Genomic DNA, 17,060 nt, shown 5'->3' on the forward strand with positions numbered 1-17,060 from the left:
CCCATTCACCCCAGAGAAGGTTTGCCGGCATAATCACCTCCCCCACTCCAATTCCACTTTAGACTACGAGATCTTTATGGAAGCAACTGTTTCCTCGGGTCATACAACTGTAACACAAAAATAGACTATTCCACCCCGGATTCCTGCCTCACAAGCACATGGACCTAAGACTTACTAGAAAACTGCAGCTCAAAGCCTTTGCTCGTGTTCTCGCTGTTGGTGATAAACTCCAGCCACATGCTGCTGGAAGTGCTGTTTATGCTGGTGCCGAGCATTTCGGAGCGGCTAAAGGAGCCCAGCAGGCGAGCAGAGCTATTGCTGCCATCGTAGACCTGGGAGGAACAAGAAAAACATACTGGAAACTTATTTTATTTGCTACTTCAGGGACCAAATCACCCCTGAGTGCAATCAGGGACAGTTCCTTTCAAGGCAGTGAAATTATCCCAACCCAGAGTCTGACCTGACGAGACTTCACGATGCTGCTCTTCTGAGGAGCAGGATTCCCACCCGGGAGGATCCGCATCCTCCTCCTTACAGCTTATCCTGCACTGGGGGCTGGGGTTTCTGCACTAACTCTCTTCCCAAAGGTGCCGCACAGCTACTGGGGAAAACATATTCTCCCCACAGTGACTCATAGATGTGCCTTGACCCTGCAATTATTTAAGAAAAACCCAATTTCTTTTTTTTCTTTCTTTTAGATAGCATGTTTCTCTATGAGGATAAAGAGCATCTTCTCACTAGTGGAGATTGATAGTAACTTTCCTCAGGAGCAGATGAGAAGCTGATGACAAACCTGTTGAGAGAACATCATTTCTTTCACACCGAGTATATTCTTCGCATTAGCTGGAAATCTCTCTTTCCAGTCATTTGTGAGCTGAAAATACATGGATTACACCTATCTCGCAGTGCAGAAGTATGGCACTTAAGGAAGGACAGAGGCGTTCTCTGGGAAGATGGCTTAGCACAGCAGCACACATCTTGTAATATTAATGCCTCCTCCAAAACCATTTCTTTGTGGTTAATAGAAACGCAGCCTGGATTTGTCTCCTCCTATATAGAGTCCTGAAACTTGTAAATGCAGATTAATCTGAGTATGCGAATGCTGAAAGAGCTTGAGTCTGGAGTTCTGCATTTAAATAAACCCCTTTTTGGGACAAATCAGCCTTGATCCTTAAAAACACAAAAATAATGCTGAGAACTTCACACTTCCTCATGTGTTAACAGTTTTCCCGGTACAACCATGCAGAAAAGAACCAAAGTTTAGCTACAAAGGAAGAACCCCTGGCATCCCAACAGATCTCTAAATCTCAGGGAAGACTTCACAGCAGAAGGTGCAGTGATACGGTAAAGATATCTACATTTTTAATGGACACAGAATTTGCGACGGCATCCATCTGCAGACTGAAGCCTCCAATAACCAGGCTGAAGTGCCAAGGACATTCCCTGCTGCCCTACTGCTGCTGCCGGGGACTGCTAAGAGCTGGCGAAGTTCGGAGGTGCTGATTCCCTAAAATTACACGTGTTTTTAAGCACAGCGGGGACACACGCTGATCAGACAGTGTCCCTGGGCCAGAAGATATTGTTTCCCAGATGTATCGCGTCTCGTGTCTCACTCTAACCTCACAGGGGATACGGGCAGACAATATTCTAGCCCGGCTGTCCTGCCTGAAGTTCAGTCTGGTCCAGGGGAACTTTGCTGCTGTCTTCAAAACGGCCGTGCTGGTCACGTAACAACCCAGCAGTGACCACGGGTCGCTACCAGTCCCAGGACGAGTCTCTTCCAGGGGCTACCGCTGCACTGTCAGGGCCTGGGTGGCATTTTCCAGAGGTTAGTCTCAGCCAACGCCATTAAAATTTTAGGACATCCCTTTCGGCTCTCGCTCTCTTTAGCAGCACGGTAGCGCTTCATTGCTAGGGACAGAGGAATTACCTTGAGGACATCTCCTGCCTCCAGTTCAAAAGTCCTGGCTTTCAGCTGGATCCCCTTTCCTGGCTGGGTCTGGATGGAGTAGATGCACTCGTGGTTGTTGTTATAGTTTATCGGATAGTTGGGGGACAGCAGAACACCTTGGGTTCCCGTTACAGATGAACCACATTCAGCTATATAAAGACACAAAACCACGTTTTAATAACCACATGTATATTCCAGCCATACAACACATGCAGGTGATTCCTCCAAACGGCCTCAGAGGCTCATTCCTCCCTATACCCATCTGCTAACGCATCCATGGGCGCTATTTCCAAGTGCAGTCAGTAAACAAACCAGTACTTAACAGCACTCCTATCATCATTAAACCTCAGGTACCTTACAAGAGAGATTAATACCCTCTCCGTATATGGGTGGGGAAACTGAGTCACAAAAGCTGGCGTGCTCAACTGCTATCTCGGGACCCGATTCAGAAAAACATTCCAAAATCCCTGGAAAGCCACCACCTGCTCGAAACAGTGCCTGTGTTTATGTTCCTTCCTGATTCATGAACCAGAATAAAAAAATATTATTAGATTGAAGTATTTAAAGTCTTTTCCATATTTATACAAAGCTCATCCTATATATAGGATATAAAAATCATGGTATTTATTCAACAGTCAATACAGCACGCCACTGACTGCTGGTACCAATGTGTTGCAAGTGCCAGAGCTCCTTGTGCAGAAAAATACGCTTAGTAAAATGTAATTCCAAATAATTACAAATGATAAAGCTAAGTCTGAATTTCAAAATCTTCCCCAAATAATTTCCTAAAAGCTAAGAGGGCAAAATTTGACCTTATTTGTTGTTAATGCTGCCCTCAGCTCTCTAGTTCAGCAGCTGACAGTATTTGAAAGGACCTCTTGTCCCTTGCTCCCTGCATTTTTTGTTTCCCAGCTTTAGAGTCAACAATTACGTCCATTCCCATTAGAAAAAGAGCAGAAACCAGAGATCCTTTTGCCTCCCTGTTTTGGAAACTAACTCAAATTTACATGTCTTTGTTTCCTCCCAAAATGCCACTCAAAGGCGCACAGTGGGCTCAGATCTTTCTGTGGCACAGACAAAAGTGACCTTTCTTGGTCGAAAGAGACGGGGCTGGGGACAGAGGGGACGCTGATGCGGGCACCCCGCAGACCTCTGGCTCAGGGAACTGGAAGGGAAGGCGTAGATAATGTCGCTGAAAATGTTTCTCCCTTCCCTCGGACGTGTTTACATCCTATGATGGGTTATAAACTGCCATGATTTAAGAAAGGAGGAAATAGGGAAGGAAGGAAAGGAAGAAAGAGTCCTTTCCCTGTTCCTCACCACGACCTGCAGGCCGGCCCTGTTCCATTACATTCTTCTAGTGCGGCTCCTCTGCTCCTTCACCAGATCTGCTGCCTTTTCTACTCTGCATAGTGTGAACACTGCTAGATTTTGAGCCAGATTTGAAGACAGAAGATTTGGGTGACTCAAAGAAATCATTGGCAGAATGATGTTCTGTAGAGAAGGAAGAGGACGGCAGCTTTGGAGGTTTGACCTATCTTGGATGTCAGCAGATGCGGGTTTAATGCTTCCAGAAAATAGCAACAACCATCCTTCACCTCTGTATTTTAATTGCAAGCTTTTAAGGATACAATCTCTCTCTCTCAGACAAACACGGGCTGCTACGGGCACGTCTTCCCTATGTGAAGTGGAGAACAGACGTCGGAGCGCAGGACGCAGCACTGCTGCGATAGCGCCGCGCTCCGCGAGAGCTCGCGGGATGGTGCGAAAATGAGCTTTTACCTGCTGTGATCACAGCGAGGAAGCAAAAGTCTGCAAGGCTCCCATACAGCTTGAGGGCTTACTTGCAGAATGGCATCCAAAGGATGTGCTCCTCAGGGGCCGGCTGCCGCCAGCAGCCGCAGTCTGTCTGAGCGCCTGGTTTCAGCTAGGGCTACGGCAGCCTCTGCTACACACACACACGATCCCCCAACACGCGTAAATCTGCCGTGCAACCATCACGCGTTTAGGATTTTTCGTCACTCCCTGATTAGTTCCCACATGAGCAAACGACGAGTCGTTGTTTTCTCGGCCTATTTACCCTGGAAGATTTTCAGCTGTAGAACACCGGCTCCCGGCTCCTTTGAGCCTGGCGTTTTGCATGCACGGCTGGGGAGAGTCACTCCGGCTCCCCCCGCAAACAGCGCTTCTGATGAGCAAGCTCTGCCTCAGCTCCTCAGACCCCTCACAGCGTACGAAGCTGCTGGAGCTGAGGGAACCATCACGGTGCACGTGCAGCTTCCGGCACTGACGCCGCCACCTCTCCTGGTCCTGGGCCATGAGGGTTAAGAAAGGCGGCAGCAGCAGAGACACGGAGAGGAGGTACTGTGGAGGTGACTTTCTCCTCCCCTCTTGCCCTGTATGCAAAGCAGGACATTCGCTTTAGCACCCATAAGCCAGGGACGATGCTGGAGACATCGCCACTCGGGGTCTGGTTGGAAGGAGCCATCGGTGGGGACCGTTCCCACCCCGGAGAGAGGGGTTGGCCAAAGGAACAAACCCCTCTCATCTCTCTCCAGACCCCCCTCTAGAACAGGGAAGGAATACGAAGCGTCTGGGTTGTCTGGCTAAAACAATTACATCTCCTGTGATCTTAACAGGTAAGTCCCCAATATCCACCTGCATCCGGGGCGAGCACGCAGATCTGAGAGTGCGGCGCGGACGCTGGGGACAAAGCTGTCACCCTGCCACCAGAGCTCTGCGCAATTGACCCATTATTATAAAACCAAGATGCTAATTCAAAGCCAGCTGCAGTAGGGAACCGGCAAACGGGAGCCAGTGTGTCCACTCAGTGACGATGTCTGAGGATCGAGTTTAACGCTTTGTTGTGATTCTTTTTGATTTTTATTCCCCTGATTAGCTTTCTCGGCAACCTGATTATTATTCACGCCCTGAAGAGGCTGCTTGTCACAGCGGGACGACGCAGCCCCGTGACCTAAGCGTTAAGCAGTGCTGGGAAATGCATTCAGCGTGACACAACTCGACAGCCTGGGAAAGCGGACAGGCTCTTGCTGGGATGCTCTCTTTGCAACGGCCCTCAAAGGCCACTAGCACAGAGCAGGAAAATCCACCCAGCAGGCTTTGCCAGAGTGACAACAGGTAGGAGCTCTGCTTTGAATGAATCCTCCACGGCTGTGGGTGAGCCACGCAGCAGCAGAGCGCGCAATAGTTTCCTCCTTACTAAACTGTACAACAAAAAGATATGTTAAATCTTTCTGTAAAAGCCTGAAGCATCCCTCTCCCTCCCTCTGTGCTTTCTTGCTGCAGCACATCACGGCTTTTGTTCTTCTGCACCACCCGTTAGCTGGGAGGGTACCGCGCGCCGGGGGGGATGCTCTGCAGCCCCGGCCAGGCAAGAGCCTCTGGAGCCCAACTGCATCAGGGACGACAGCCAGGAACCAGCTCAGAGCTGCAGATGAATTCTTCCTCTCCTCTATCCTTAGGTTTATTTATTAGTGTAAATAATGGCTGGAGGGGTTGCAAAACGGACTGGCAATGGCTAGGAGGAGAGGAAGGGAAAGGGGTAAGGTGCAAGAAACCTCTGGAGGATAAGGGAAAGGTAAAAAGCCAGGAGGGCTTCCCCAAGACGTCCATGCTGGCGTGGAATTTGCACTGCTTAAGATCACCCACCCAGAAGCAGCTTTCACGTCTGGGCTATTAAGCTTTACAGCACTCTGATTCAAAGGGAGGATGGCCTTAAACCCATGCTGTTTTACAGAAGCCATCCCAAAAGGGATGATAGCTCTCCCATGGCTCACCATTAATTCACTTGTACAATCACTGGGGCTCGACTGCGGCACCACGGACGGGCTGCAGAGACACGGGGCTTCTGCTGACGTGTGCCACCCAATCTGCCATGCCCTTGCCGTGCTCCCACTTGGGAGAGGAGTGCAGCCCCTCTGCCTGTCCCCCTGCCCCCACGCACAGCTGCAGGGCTGAAAAAGCTCATTCCAGCTCCCTCTCCCCCATCCCTGCACCAACCACCCTGCGAGCTGAAAGATGCCGTCCCAGGGGATGCCGCCCATCCCTGCCCACCGAAACCATCCAGCACAGTGTAACCAACCAAGCAAAATGAAAGCACATGACCACCTACCAACACACCTTGGCAGAGGCGAACTCCACACACGCCGTCTCCCCCCGAGGCAGGTGATGCGGGATGCGCCCTCCAGCCGGTAGCCGGGGAAGCAGGAAAAGGTGAGGACGTCCCCCACGCCGAACTGCAGACCCTTTCGGATGCTGTAGGCTGGGACCTCCGGCTCGTCACAGGGCTCCAAATCGTACTCTACAGGGGGCAAAGGGACATTTATGGAATGGCAGGGTGACACCTTGTACTCTATTCTCCCCACTGAGGGTACCCCAGTCCCCGAACATTAGAATGAGGAAGGAGCTCCCAGTTTTGATCCAGCTGCAGTGAAGCTCTGCAAAGGAATCACAGGATGGTTTGGGTTGGAAGGGACCTTTAAAGGTCACCTAGTCCAACCCTCTGCCATGAGCAGGGACATCTTCAACTAGATCAGGTTGCTCAGAGCCCCGTCCAACCTGACCTGGAATGTTTCCAGGGATGTGGGGCATCAACCACCTCTCTGGGCAACGTGGGCCAGGGTTTCACCACTCATTGTAAAAAATTTCTTCCTTAGATCTGGTCTAAATCTCCCCTCTTTTCTTTTGAAGCCATTCCCCCTTGTCCTGTGGCTCCCCTCCCTGCTCCAGAGTCCCTCCCCAGCTTTCCTGGAGCCCCTTTAGGGACTGGAAGGGGCTGGAAGGTCTCCCCGGAGCCTTCTCTTCTCCAGGCTGAACCCCCCCAGCTCTCTCAGCCTGTCCCCACAGCAGAGGGGCTCCAGCCCTCCCAGCATCTCCGGGGCCTCCTCTGGCCCCGCTCCGACAGCTCCGTGTCCTTCTGCTGTTGGTGCCCCAGCGCTGGAGGCAGCACTGCAGGGGGGTCTCCCCAAGCGGAGCAGAGGAGCAGAACCCCCCCCTCCTCGCCCTGCTGCCCACGCTGCTGGGGATGCAGCCCAGGCTGCGGGGTTTTCTGGGCTGCCAGCTCACGTTGCCGGCCCATGGCCACCTTTTCATCCCCCAGCACCCACAAGCCCTTCTGGGCAGGGCTGCTCTCCATCCCTTCATCCCCACCAGACGTGTGTCCTGTCTGAGCCATGACGACCAGCCTGGGTTTCACACTCAGTATTCAACCCCCAGGGTGTCACCAGGATCTCGATTTAAACCACTCAAAATACAACAGGTCTCATTTTCTGTCAGTCTTGTCAGACAAACAAGAAAGTGACATCAGTGGCGACAAAACACAACGGAAATTTGTCATTCTCCCTCTGGTTTAGTCAGATGAAGATGAATTGATCCGGATGGGATTTCTGCTGCCTCTACATTACTAAACCTGAAAATGAATGAACACGGCATCTTGCTTGGGGAATGTGAGAGAACATTTAAGCTGCTGCTAAACGAAAGGTCACATAGCGTTATGGCTAATAGCCAACCCAGTATCTTGGACCACAGAACGTTTCGAAGGAAACCTGCTTTGAGGGGTATTTTTGGAAAAATAACAGACCTGCCAAGTACAAAGTACGTTCACATACATCTAAAGGAAACTAAAAATATAACTGACTCCCATTTTCCTTTTCCAAGAAAGGAAAGGAGTCCCCCAAAACATTAAAAATAAGTTATAATTAGATAATTTCAGGCAATTTTTTTTTAAGGCAAAAAGCCATTTTTCCCCCATCAAAATGAAAAGTTAATTGGAAACTTTCCGACTAGTTTCCATGGAGTATCATAGGCAAATCCCTGACTTCAGAGGCCAGAACAAAGGTATCGGAAACCAGTTCTCTCAGTGCAGCAGGTTTTATCTGCACCTATGGCAACAGCTCTGTCGGTGGGGACGGGGAGCGCATCGGCACCGAGCTGCACAATGAAGACGGTCGTTTCTCCCCCACGCCAGCAGGCTGGCTCTGCAGCCGCGGCCCGCGGGACTCAAAGGTACGTGGAGATACAGAAAAGAACAGCAGCAGCGTGATAAGCTTTTGTCCGTTAGCCGACCGCTTTACAGAACGGCCTGTCGGGGCACTCAGACAGTAAGTATTACCTTTTCTGAAATGCGTGCCCAGGCAAACACTTTGGCAGTCATTTGTAGGACTTTGGGTTAAAGGAGACAGTTTAACACCTTGCGCACTTCAACCAGAGATCACCCACCCAAAGCGGTGCATTCCAAGTGCGAGGAGCTGCTCTGCACAGGCAAACGTGCCTTTGTTTGAGCCTCTCCCCAAGAGCACCCTGCACGTGCTGCCCTTCATTGACGGCTCCTGAAAATCCAGAATTTCATTTGAAGAAACCCGCATCTTGTATAATGGCAAACAGAAGTTTGTGCAGAGAAGTGGCTCGGTTCGGTAAGCGCAGGCAGCGCCTACTGGAAATGCTCAGGGCAGAACCTGTCCCAACACAGCAGGAGCCAGGAGGGTTCCCGCAGTCAGCAGAGTCCTTCATCTCCTGATGCCCTGCTGCGTCCCCCATGAGCTCTGCCTTCATCGGCTCTTACAGCAGGTCACTTAGAGAAGCCCAGCAAGAGAAAATACCGTCTCCAGTTCCCCAGCAATGCCCATGGGCTCCTGGAAACCTGGCCTGGGCTGCACATGGTGTGTGTTACATCCAGGACAGGCTGAAGCCAGCGGCAGAGGCTGGGTCACGGGATGAGCATCCAAGGGGAGCAATGAACCAAAGGAAAAAAAAAAAAAGAGACCAGACGGACAATGGGAGTGACCAGCTCTGCCTCGTTCCTCATCCAAGAAGTCCAGATTGCTCAACGCTGCCTTCCAAAAGATCCCATCTGTCCCAGCTTCCCATGTTGGAAATGGAAATGTTATAACTACTGCAGTGATTTTCCACTGATAAGCAGAGAAGGCAGGCATCTGGAGGAAGGAGGGACGGCATACCCCAAGAAAACGCAAGCTGAAACTCTGTCCATAAACAGAGCAGAAAAGACGATCGGATGAGGAGGGAGAGGGCAGCAAACACGCCTGTACTGGCATTTATTTCCAGTGGGCGTCAATCTAGTCACCTACTGGGGCCGAAGGCAGACAAAATTGCTACATATGGCGATAAAGGGACTGCAAGAAGAGTATTTCTTGGGATGTACTGCCGTTTAATGCTAGAATAATTTACTGGGGTAACAACAGGAGTGACGGTCAGTGACCCAAATCGCGTGCACTGCATCAACTCATTCCCAAGATCTGCGGAAAAGAGGGAAGGAAAGGGAAAGAATGAAGTCTTTGTCCACCCCTTGTTCTTACCTGAGAAGGTGATGTTGAAACCTTCATAGGACATGGAGAAGTCTGAGATGAAGCGAATTTGAGCAGAGAAGTTTCCGAAGAGCCCTGCGCTCAGCGGGGCAGGGAGCCGAGAGCCCGTCAGTTGCTTCAGTGGCTGAGCAAAGCTGGTATTTTCGGTGATGAGGAGGTAGTCGTGGCCGTTCTCCAAGTGAAAGGTATGAAAGGTGAAGAACACACCTGCAGGCGAGGAAAAACCGAGATGGCTTCAGCCAGCAGTGTTGGTCTGGCACCCCTCGGACCCAGAGCCAAATCTCCTCTCCCTGAGACGACACCAGTATTGATCCCCTGTTTCCCAGTAACAGCACCCCAACCGAGAAGGAAAAGCACGCTGAAGGGCATGGGCATGTTTACGTTAGAAATGAAATAGATGAAAAAAAGTAAAGTCAGGGTATGGCGGTACAAGGCCCAGAACTGAGAACGGCAGTTGAGATCTTCGATTGCTGTGCCTTTGTAACACAGGAACAGAGACAACAGGCTCGCTCGGGGGACGAGCGGCAGCAGAAAGGACCGAGCCTGGCAGCTTAGAGGAGTATTTTATTTTAGAAGTGTTGACCTTTAGATGTCTAGCAAGAACAGCAAAAGCTGTAGCTGTAAGGACTTGAAAACAACAAAACCAAGTTACGTTCTGAAAGGAATTCACACTTAGAAAAACAGGACTTAAGCCAAGCATCAAGGTCAGAGAGGCTTTTTCAGAACAAAAAGTCTGCTGGCAGTGGGGCTGCAGGGACTTCCTACTCCTGCCTGGGACGGGACTGAGCGCTGGGCCCCAGGGGCCGGAGGACAACGGGAGCGATGACGCGTGGACAGACCCGGGTTTCCTCAGCCCCATGGGGCTCATCAGCCCTTCGTGGGCATCTCCCCGCAGGGTATGTCCTGCGGCCACGCTCCCTCCCTGCAGCGCCCCAGCACCGTGCCCCGGGGCCGGCACAGCCCCGTCCTGCTGCTGTCCCTTCCCTGCTTGTCACCCGCTCCCGGGACCTGCCGTCACCTCCCAGGAACGCGGTGGGAAGAGCACGTGTGGCTGTTGCGGGTTTTGGCAGGGCACACGGAGTCGCGGGGGTTAGCCCAGGTATTACCAGCTGTAACAGAGCTTGGAAGCGAAGAGAATCCCACGCTTTGATCCACGTTACACTGACAAAAATAAAACCCACAACAGATGCAGCTACAGGAAGAACAGACAAACACAGGAAAACTATTTCGTCTCTTCTTCCAAATTCAATTTCAACAATTTGAAACATTTCGGTGAGAAGGCTGTGACCTTGCCGCATTTGTAAATGAACAAGAAAGGAGTAATGGGTTACCTAAAGTATCCTTCACACCTACAGACGCAAAATAGTAAGCACTTCAGGCTTTTGCAAAAGCCTCCAGCTAGGTGATTTTTCACGCTGGAATTCAAACGCAATTAGAAACACTTATTCTCTGGAAAATAGTCCCATCTTTGAAAAACAAAAAATGGCAGCGGCAGCTTTCAGAGAGAGCAAAGCAAGGCAGGATGCTCTATCAGAAACCCTGTCGCATTACCGTCACCCGGCGCTAGCAAGCTGAAGCCATGCCTAGGATAGAAAAAGCCTCTTTGCATTTGTATGGCTTCTTTCATCCAAAGACCTTCGCAGCAGCGAGGGGGAGGCTCCCGAGCCCCCGCGCAGGCTGCACCGGGCTTGGCGCTCCCCATAACCCCGTGGAACTCGAGAGGGCCATTTGCAGAGCAACAGAGCCCCCCACGCCAACGCCAGTGCTGTCTTCATCTGGTCTCCATTAGTCCCGGTGAGACCCCTACCTCCTCGCACGCGTCAGGAGCGCCCCGTGGCACGACCACGTTATTGCATTTAAGGCCATGATTAATAACAGGAGAGCGCCAGCCTGGGGAGACCCAGGGGCTGTCTCGCTCTGCATCCCGTCTCCGCATCCCATCTCCGCCAAAGCGCAGCATCAGCTGCTTCCAAAGCAAGCACGGGAAGTCTATAAATAAGGATCAGAGGAATAATATCTTACTCCCCATTCCCCAGTAATTTCTGGATATCAGGATGAGACCAACCTAGAGACTGATTAAAGCTCTGGAGCATGACATTTAATATCCATCCCAACGGGTTTTTGTCAGCATCACATTGTAACTCTGAATATTCCATTTATTCCTATGTCTATGCGATTTCTTTTTGAAGGTTTACTGGTCACATGCAAGCGGTTTCCTTCCAAGAAATGAAGGATAGAGAGGGTGGTAACCAGTACAGGGCCTTTCCCATGGAAATGGTTGCATCGGGAAGGAGCAGGGCTCACAGGAGACCTCAACTGCCCTGTTCCCTCCCCGTCCTGGTCCCTGCCACGCCATGCCTTGCCCCTTGCTAACCTCCAGTGGCCGAGGCAGTGTGTGACCCACTGCTTAGTGATGACCAAAAGGCGTCTCCACTGACAATTCCTTTCTTATATCCAGGTAAATATTAGACGGAGCCTGGCAGAAAATTTTTAGTTCCACTGTTGCCCCCCCCAGAACTCCACGAAGGTAAGAAGCATCTAACAGCTTCCAAGTGTTTATTATTCTTACCAGCAGCATAGTCAATTGAAAATAGATACGACCTGCTTTGGCCTGAAAACTTGGTGAGATGCAGTGAATACAAAATGTCTTAAGTTTTCCCTCTTCATCAACTGACAGTAAATTTATACCTTCGCCTTTACAAAACCCAATCTGAGAAACAGAAATAACATCACTCCATCAAAATCAACACACCACCAGAGCAACACAAGCATAATTCGGTCCCCAGAACTGGGAGGACAGCCCCTGATTCCACCTCTTTTGCCATAACAACCCCAATCACGGGGCACAAGCCTCCCCTGCAGCAGAGCCAGGGAAGGGCTGGGTAACTGTAGCCACAAGGGCTAATTACAAACTCATTTTAAAGGATTTGTGACTCTGATTAAACCTTTGCTCTGGTCTGAAATTTACTGTGGCACAAAATGTCTCTGCAAATGCAGGTTTTTTCCTTCCATTCTCTGTAAAAGAAACAACAAAACAAATTATAGGGAAAAGAAATCACTTTGAAGTTCTCAGATTAAAAATAATAGTCTCTCTTTAAACGTTTAAATACCTTTAAAATTAAGCTGCTTTTAAACCCAAATTGTACAGCTCATGAGTCCATAAAGTAAATCAGTGTCTGCGGTCGCATAAAAATAACTACTGTAACAACCAACTTGTTTCAATTAGGGGACTCGTGTCCTGGCCACGTGTGAGATGTTCATAAAGATCTGGGAGTGAATAACTTGAGACCGGCTTTTATGATGCAGATCGTCCCCGCTCGGGCGCTGCCTTGGCAGGGAAGAGTTTTGTGGAGAGGGAGGCACAAGCCCTGAACTCTATTCTGTTTTATTTTATGGGAACTGAAAGACTTCGCAGGCCTGGGGCAGCGGCCGTGCTGCAAGCCCAAGCAGCGAGGTGTTAGTGGAAGTGGATGCAGGAAACTTAGAGAAAGAAAAATGAGGTATACAGCCAACATTTAAGTCATGTAATTAGATCCCCTGCTTGTTAATCCTGCTCGTGGCAGAACTGCTAAAGCTTCTGGGTTTAACAAGCACCAGGTTTACCCAGCGACCACTGATTCACCCCGTGGCCTCCAAGGACAGGGAGCTGAAAGACAAGGACAAAGCACAGCGAGGAGACTCTGCGCTGCGCGCGCTGCCAAAGGACTCAGCCGAGAACGGGGTTTGGTTACACCTTTTTTTAAAGACTGTTCTGTTCTCCAAGGACTAAATTCATTCCGTTTCAGCGGCTACTGCTCTGACTCAGGATCACTCTGTTCCACTGCTCTTTACTGAAGAACGAGAAGAAACGTTGTGGGAATGCTGAAGAGAGCTGGGAGAAGGCTGTTGCAATGCGTTACACCGCAGTTTAACACAGCGACAGCCGGGAAAGTAGATCACCAAGGAAGACAGAATATTGTTGCAAGAGAAGGGATGTGTACGTACGTGTGTGTTTGCGTACGCACGCTCCCGCCAACGCAGCCCAGCACCTAAACACATTTCAACATCTTCCAGAGAACATCGGAGAAGAGGAGATCTTTCCTTGTTTGTCTCCTCTTTCATTGCACTGGTAAACGAACAACCGGCCTGACCTGCAGGGACAAGGCAGGAGAGGTTTCCCTGACACATAACATGGCTACACGCCAGCTTGTCATAGCCGGACAACGTCCTCCATCCATCCTCTCCTCTCGCCCTGACCTCTAACTGCATTTGGAGATTTCCTGCACCCAAGTAGCCGCCTGGATGAACCTCTCCTAGCCCAGAAAGCTCCACAAACACAAGAAGGGTGACTCTGCCTGGAGACAAGGCACTGCCCCCGGCAGCCGCTGCCCTGCAGAAGGGCACCAGATCCCACCATCTCCTGCAGTTCATCTCTAAGGAGCTCCTGGAGAACAACCTCGAAGGAAGGATGCCAGCAGTGGGTAAGGGGAGAAAATAAAATATCAAACGGAACACAATATGAACGCGCTCCTTTTCAATGAAGCAGGAGATTCCAACACCAAACACTCAACTTCTCAGAACCTTACCTTCACCTTTCCAGCACAACCTGACAGGTAAGGAGAGCTGGAGCTCTGTCAGAGGCCTGTGAATTTTCACCACAACTTGCTGCATTTACAGAACAGCTCGCCATTTGATTCTCTAATATTCATTACCTGCAGCTAAGGCCAGAATTTCTGAAAAAGCCGACGGGGTTCAGAGCACTAAAGCCAGGACCAGCTTTTCAGAGAGTTCAACATCCAGCTTCTCTTTAGTGTGACAAACACAGTCTGGTTCAAGGTGGTCACATCCAGGGCTGAATTCTTTGGATGATCCAGAACTGCATCACCCTGAACCGCTGTAAGGGAAGTGCTGGTTCCCGCACTAATGAATTGGCCACAGCAGGATCTTTTACGGGACAGGGGACAAAAAGCCCTCAGCTGCGCGTAGCTATGGCATACCTCCACTAGCTGAAAACGCACCCTGTTTTTTCGAGCCTCGCTTAGCTTGCTCAGAAGGCTTTCTTCTGATAAAAGCACACAGGCCATCAGAGCTGCACTTTCTCATATAAAAGAGTGTCAGTTTGCTGCATTGTGCTTAGCTTAGCTACAGGATAACGCAGCGTCTCATCGGAGAGCTGAAGCCAAGGCAGAGTGGATTAATGAAGAGTGGATTGCTGCTACTCAACAGAATACTTTTCACAGCGTGTGATGGTTCCCTTAATGCACTGTGCTGTTCATTGACAAGTTTATTTGCTGTAATACAAATGGTATTTGCAAAATTGGCTGATGATAGCTCCCGTCGTGCTGGTATCCGGTACGATGAGACAGTAATATAGGAGTGCATAAAGTTACATAAAGGGTTTATACCCTTTGTGCTTACCCCAGGCAGATACTGACTGGATCAGGAGAAATTACCTCCTGCCCTTGTACATAAAACTTGCTCTCTAATCGTCAATGATACATTTTCTTGAAATTTCCCTTCAAGACAAAAGATTAGCCTGCGCTGCACAGGAGATTGGTCTAAATAGATCTGCACTTTGCCTCTATGCTGGCAATATTCCTCGCTAGTGGGGAAATGAGAGCTGCAAAACTAGGACAGAGCTGGGAACTGAGAGCCTGAGCTCTGCCCCATGTCTGGAAAGGATTTACTACAGGCTTCCATTTCTCCATCTGTAAAATGTTATATAGATAGCGATCCAGCACTGCAATGGAAAATAAGGCTGAAAGTACTAACGAGTGCTGTCAGCGTAGTGGTGTCGGCGGCAGCTCGCCCTTCCTCCATGGGGCATTACTACCAATACCAGGGATCCAAATACCAGCTAATGCGCCAGAGGATGCTGCCACAAAGCTCTGAAACCAAAGATAACACCCGGCACAGGCTGTCAGATCTGTGGGCTTGATATGGGACCATATTTCCCTCTTAATCCTCTCCACCTCCTTTCCTCCAGAAACCTCTGCATCTTGTCCAGAGACAACATCTGGGCGGTGGCAAGAACGGCAACTGGCCATGGGTAGCCATCACCACCAACAGCACTTGTCTCCCACTGACCACCGTCCTCCAGTCCATCTCTAAAACCTAAGCCAAAGGCTTCTCACCTTTTCCATGTGATGTTTCTATTGTCCACGTGCAATTCAAGTTATTGGGATAAAAATCAGGGAAGCCTGGGGATAAGATGGTACCACTGGAACCACGAATGTAACCTCCACATAGTGCTGCAAAAAAAAAAAAAAGGGAAAAAGAGAGAATTAAAGGATTCAAAACCCGTCATCAGCTGGAAGAACAGCAGTTCTTCTGAATGTCAAAACAAAGCCCACCCCATTAAAATCAAACAAAATACACAGATCAAATGTCACTGTGAACCTCACAATTGCTGCTTCGCTTTTGCAGTAGACGTGCCCATGAAGTGGTTGCCATCTCCTGCAGATGGTACCTCCTGCACTCCTTACCCTCGCAGCTGGGCAGTGGCCGGCTCCACTGGAAGTTGGGCTCACACTCCAGGGCTTCGCTGTCACTCAGGGTGTAGCCTGAATCGCAGCTGAACGTCACCAGTGCTCCCACGTAGAAATCATTCCCATGGCGCTGGCCATTCACTGGGATTCCCGGATCCAAGCAGTGGTCAGACTGGAGCTTCACAGCTGTGGCAAACAAACCCACTCGTGTCAGAGCCCTCAGTGGCTACAGAGCTCCTGCAAGGGGCAGTGATTAGCCTGAGGGAAAGTCCAACTCCTCCTCTGAGCTCAAAGTCCTACTGATTATCCCCAAAGCAAGAGGATGAAATGGACAGAGGAACTCAACTCTGCCTCCTAAAATCAGTAATATTCTGTAGATGATGAAATAAAAAAACCTCTCAACACCCAAGACGGCTGAAAAGCAGAAACCGCTACTTCCCTTGCAGTAGCTCCGCATTCTCCAATCACCGTAATAGTGCTCACTGCCTGGCGCGGGGAGAACGAGTCCAATGGGCCTCTGATTGAGTCCATTGTGCTGCTGGAGAGCGCGTAATTACATGAATAACTTGTACTTACTTTCATATCGGATCTGAAAGCCTATGTCAGAGTGGCTTTTGTCAGTGGTGAAGAGGAGGTAGAGGTAGTTGCTGGTGCTGATGAGGAACTGGGGCACCTGGGTCCCATCATAGACACCTATCAATGGGGAGGAATAGGACCGGCCATCTCGCACTTCCAGGGTGTCATAATTCACCTCCGTCTTAAATCTGAAAGGCACACAAGAATACATCTGTGGAAAAACAGCACGGCTGATTTTTCTTTCTTGCAGTCCTGAATGTGCTGTAACGCCCAGGAGGCCGCGCAGGCCACGGCCAATACGTGGGGCGGTTCCTACTGCCCGACCTTCGGCGGGCTGAGCATCTCACTGAGAACACGTCATTCCCCTCCCACGCATTTTGGTTTCTTTCTGATCCATCGCCTGTGGACACTCAGCACTCTTAGCAGCAACAAGCATCTTACGCTACACGAACAACCCCCTCGCAGACATACGGACCCTCCATAGCCCTCCTCAAACATGGACATCCAGGGCAAGCCAGGAGACCTGGCACTCCCGACTTGGCCAGATCCTCATGGCTGCTTCTCCCCGGCAGGCTGAGCACAGGGGAGCTCAGCCTCCAAAACCGCGTCCTACCTGTATCTAAAACAGCACTGCCAATTAGCCGGAGTTAGTCAAAAGAAGAAGGGAAAAATCACCATTTTCCACCTTTTCTTCCTTGAACGTTAAGTGAATTTTAATGTCTTGCC

At 50.2% G+C, this 17,060-nt stretch overlaps 1 protein-coding gene across 3 annotated transcripts in view; it reads right to left on the minus strand.

Moving 5' to 3' along the window:
• CSMD2 (CUB and Sushi multiple domains 2) overlaps positions 1-17,060 on the minus strand; it is a 297,274-nt gene that overhangs the window by 96,313 nt on the left and 183,901 nt on the right. For all 3 annotated transcript variants that reach the window (XM_063355710.1, XM_063355709.1, XM_063355711.1), the window contains 7 exons: positions 16,335-16,522; positions 15,756-15,944; positions 15,405-15,521; positions 9,283-9,498; positions 6,084-6,272; positions 1,931-2,100; positions 176-332 (listed from right to left, as the gene is read on the minus strand). In XM_063355710.1, coding sequence (XP_063211780.1) covers positions 176-332; positions 1,931-2,100; positions 6,084-6,272; positions 9,283-9,498; positions 15,405-15,521; positions 15,756-15,944; positions 16,335-16,522 — 1,226 coding nt within the window. The remainder of the gene's footprint in view (positions 1-175; positions 333-1,930; positions 2,101-6,083; positions 6,273-9,282; positions 9,499-15,404; positions 15,522-15,755; positions 15,945-16,334; positions 16,523-17,060) is intronic.

This window comes from Chroicocephalus ridibundus, chromosome 19, assembly GCF_963924245.1.
Source record: "Chroicocephalus ridibundus chromosome 19, bChrRid1.1, whole genome shotgun sequence".
NCBI classification, from domain to species: domain Eukaryota; kingdom Metazoa; phylum Chordata; class Aves; order Charadriiformes; family Laridae; genus Chroicocephalus; species Chroicocephalus ridibundus.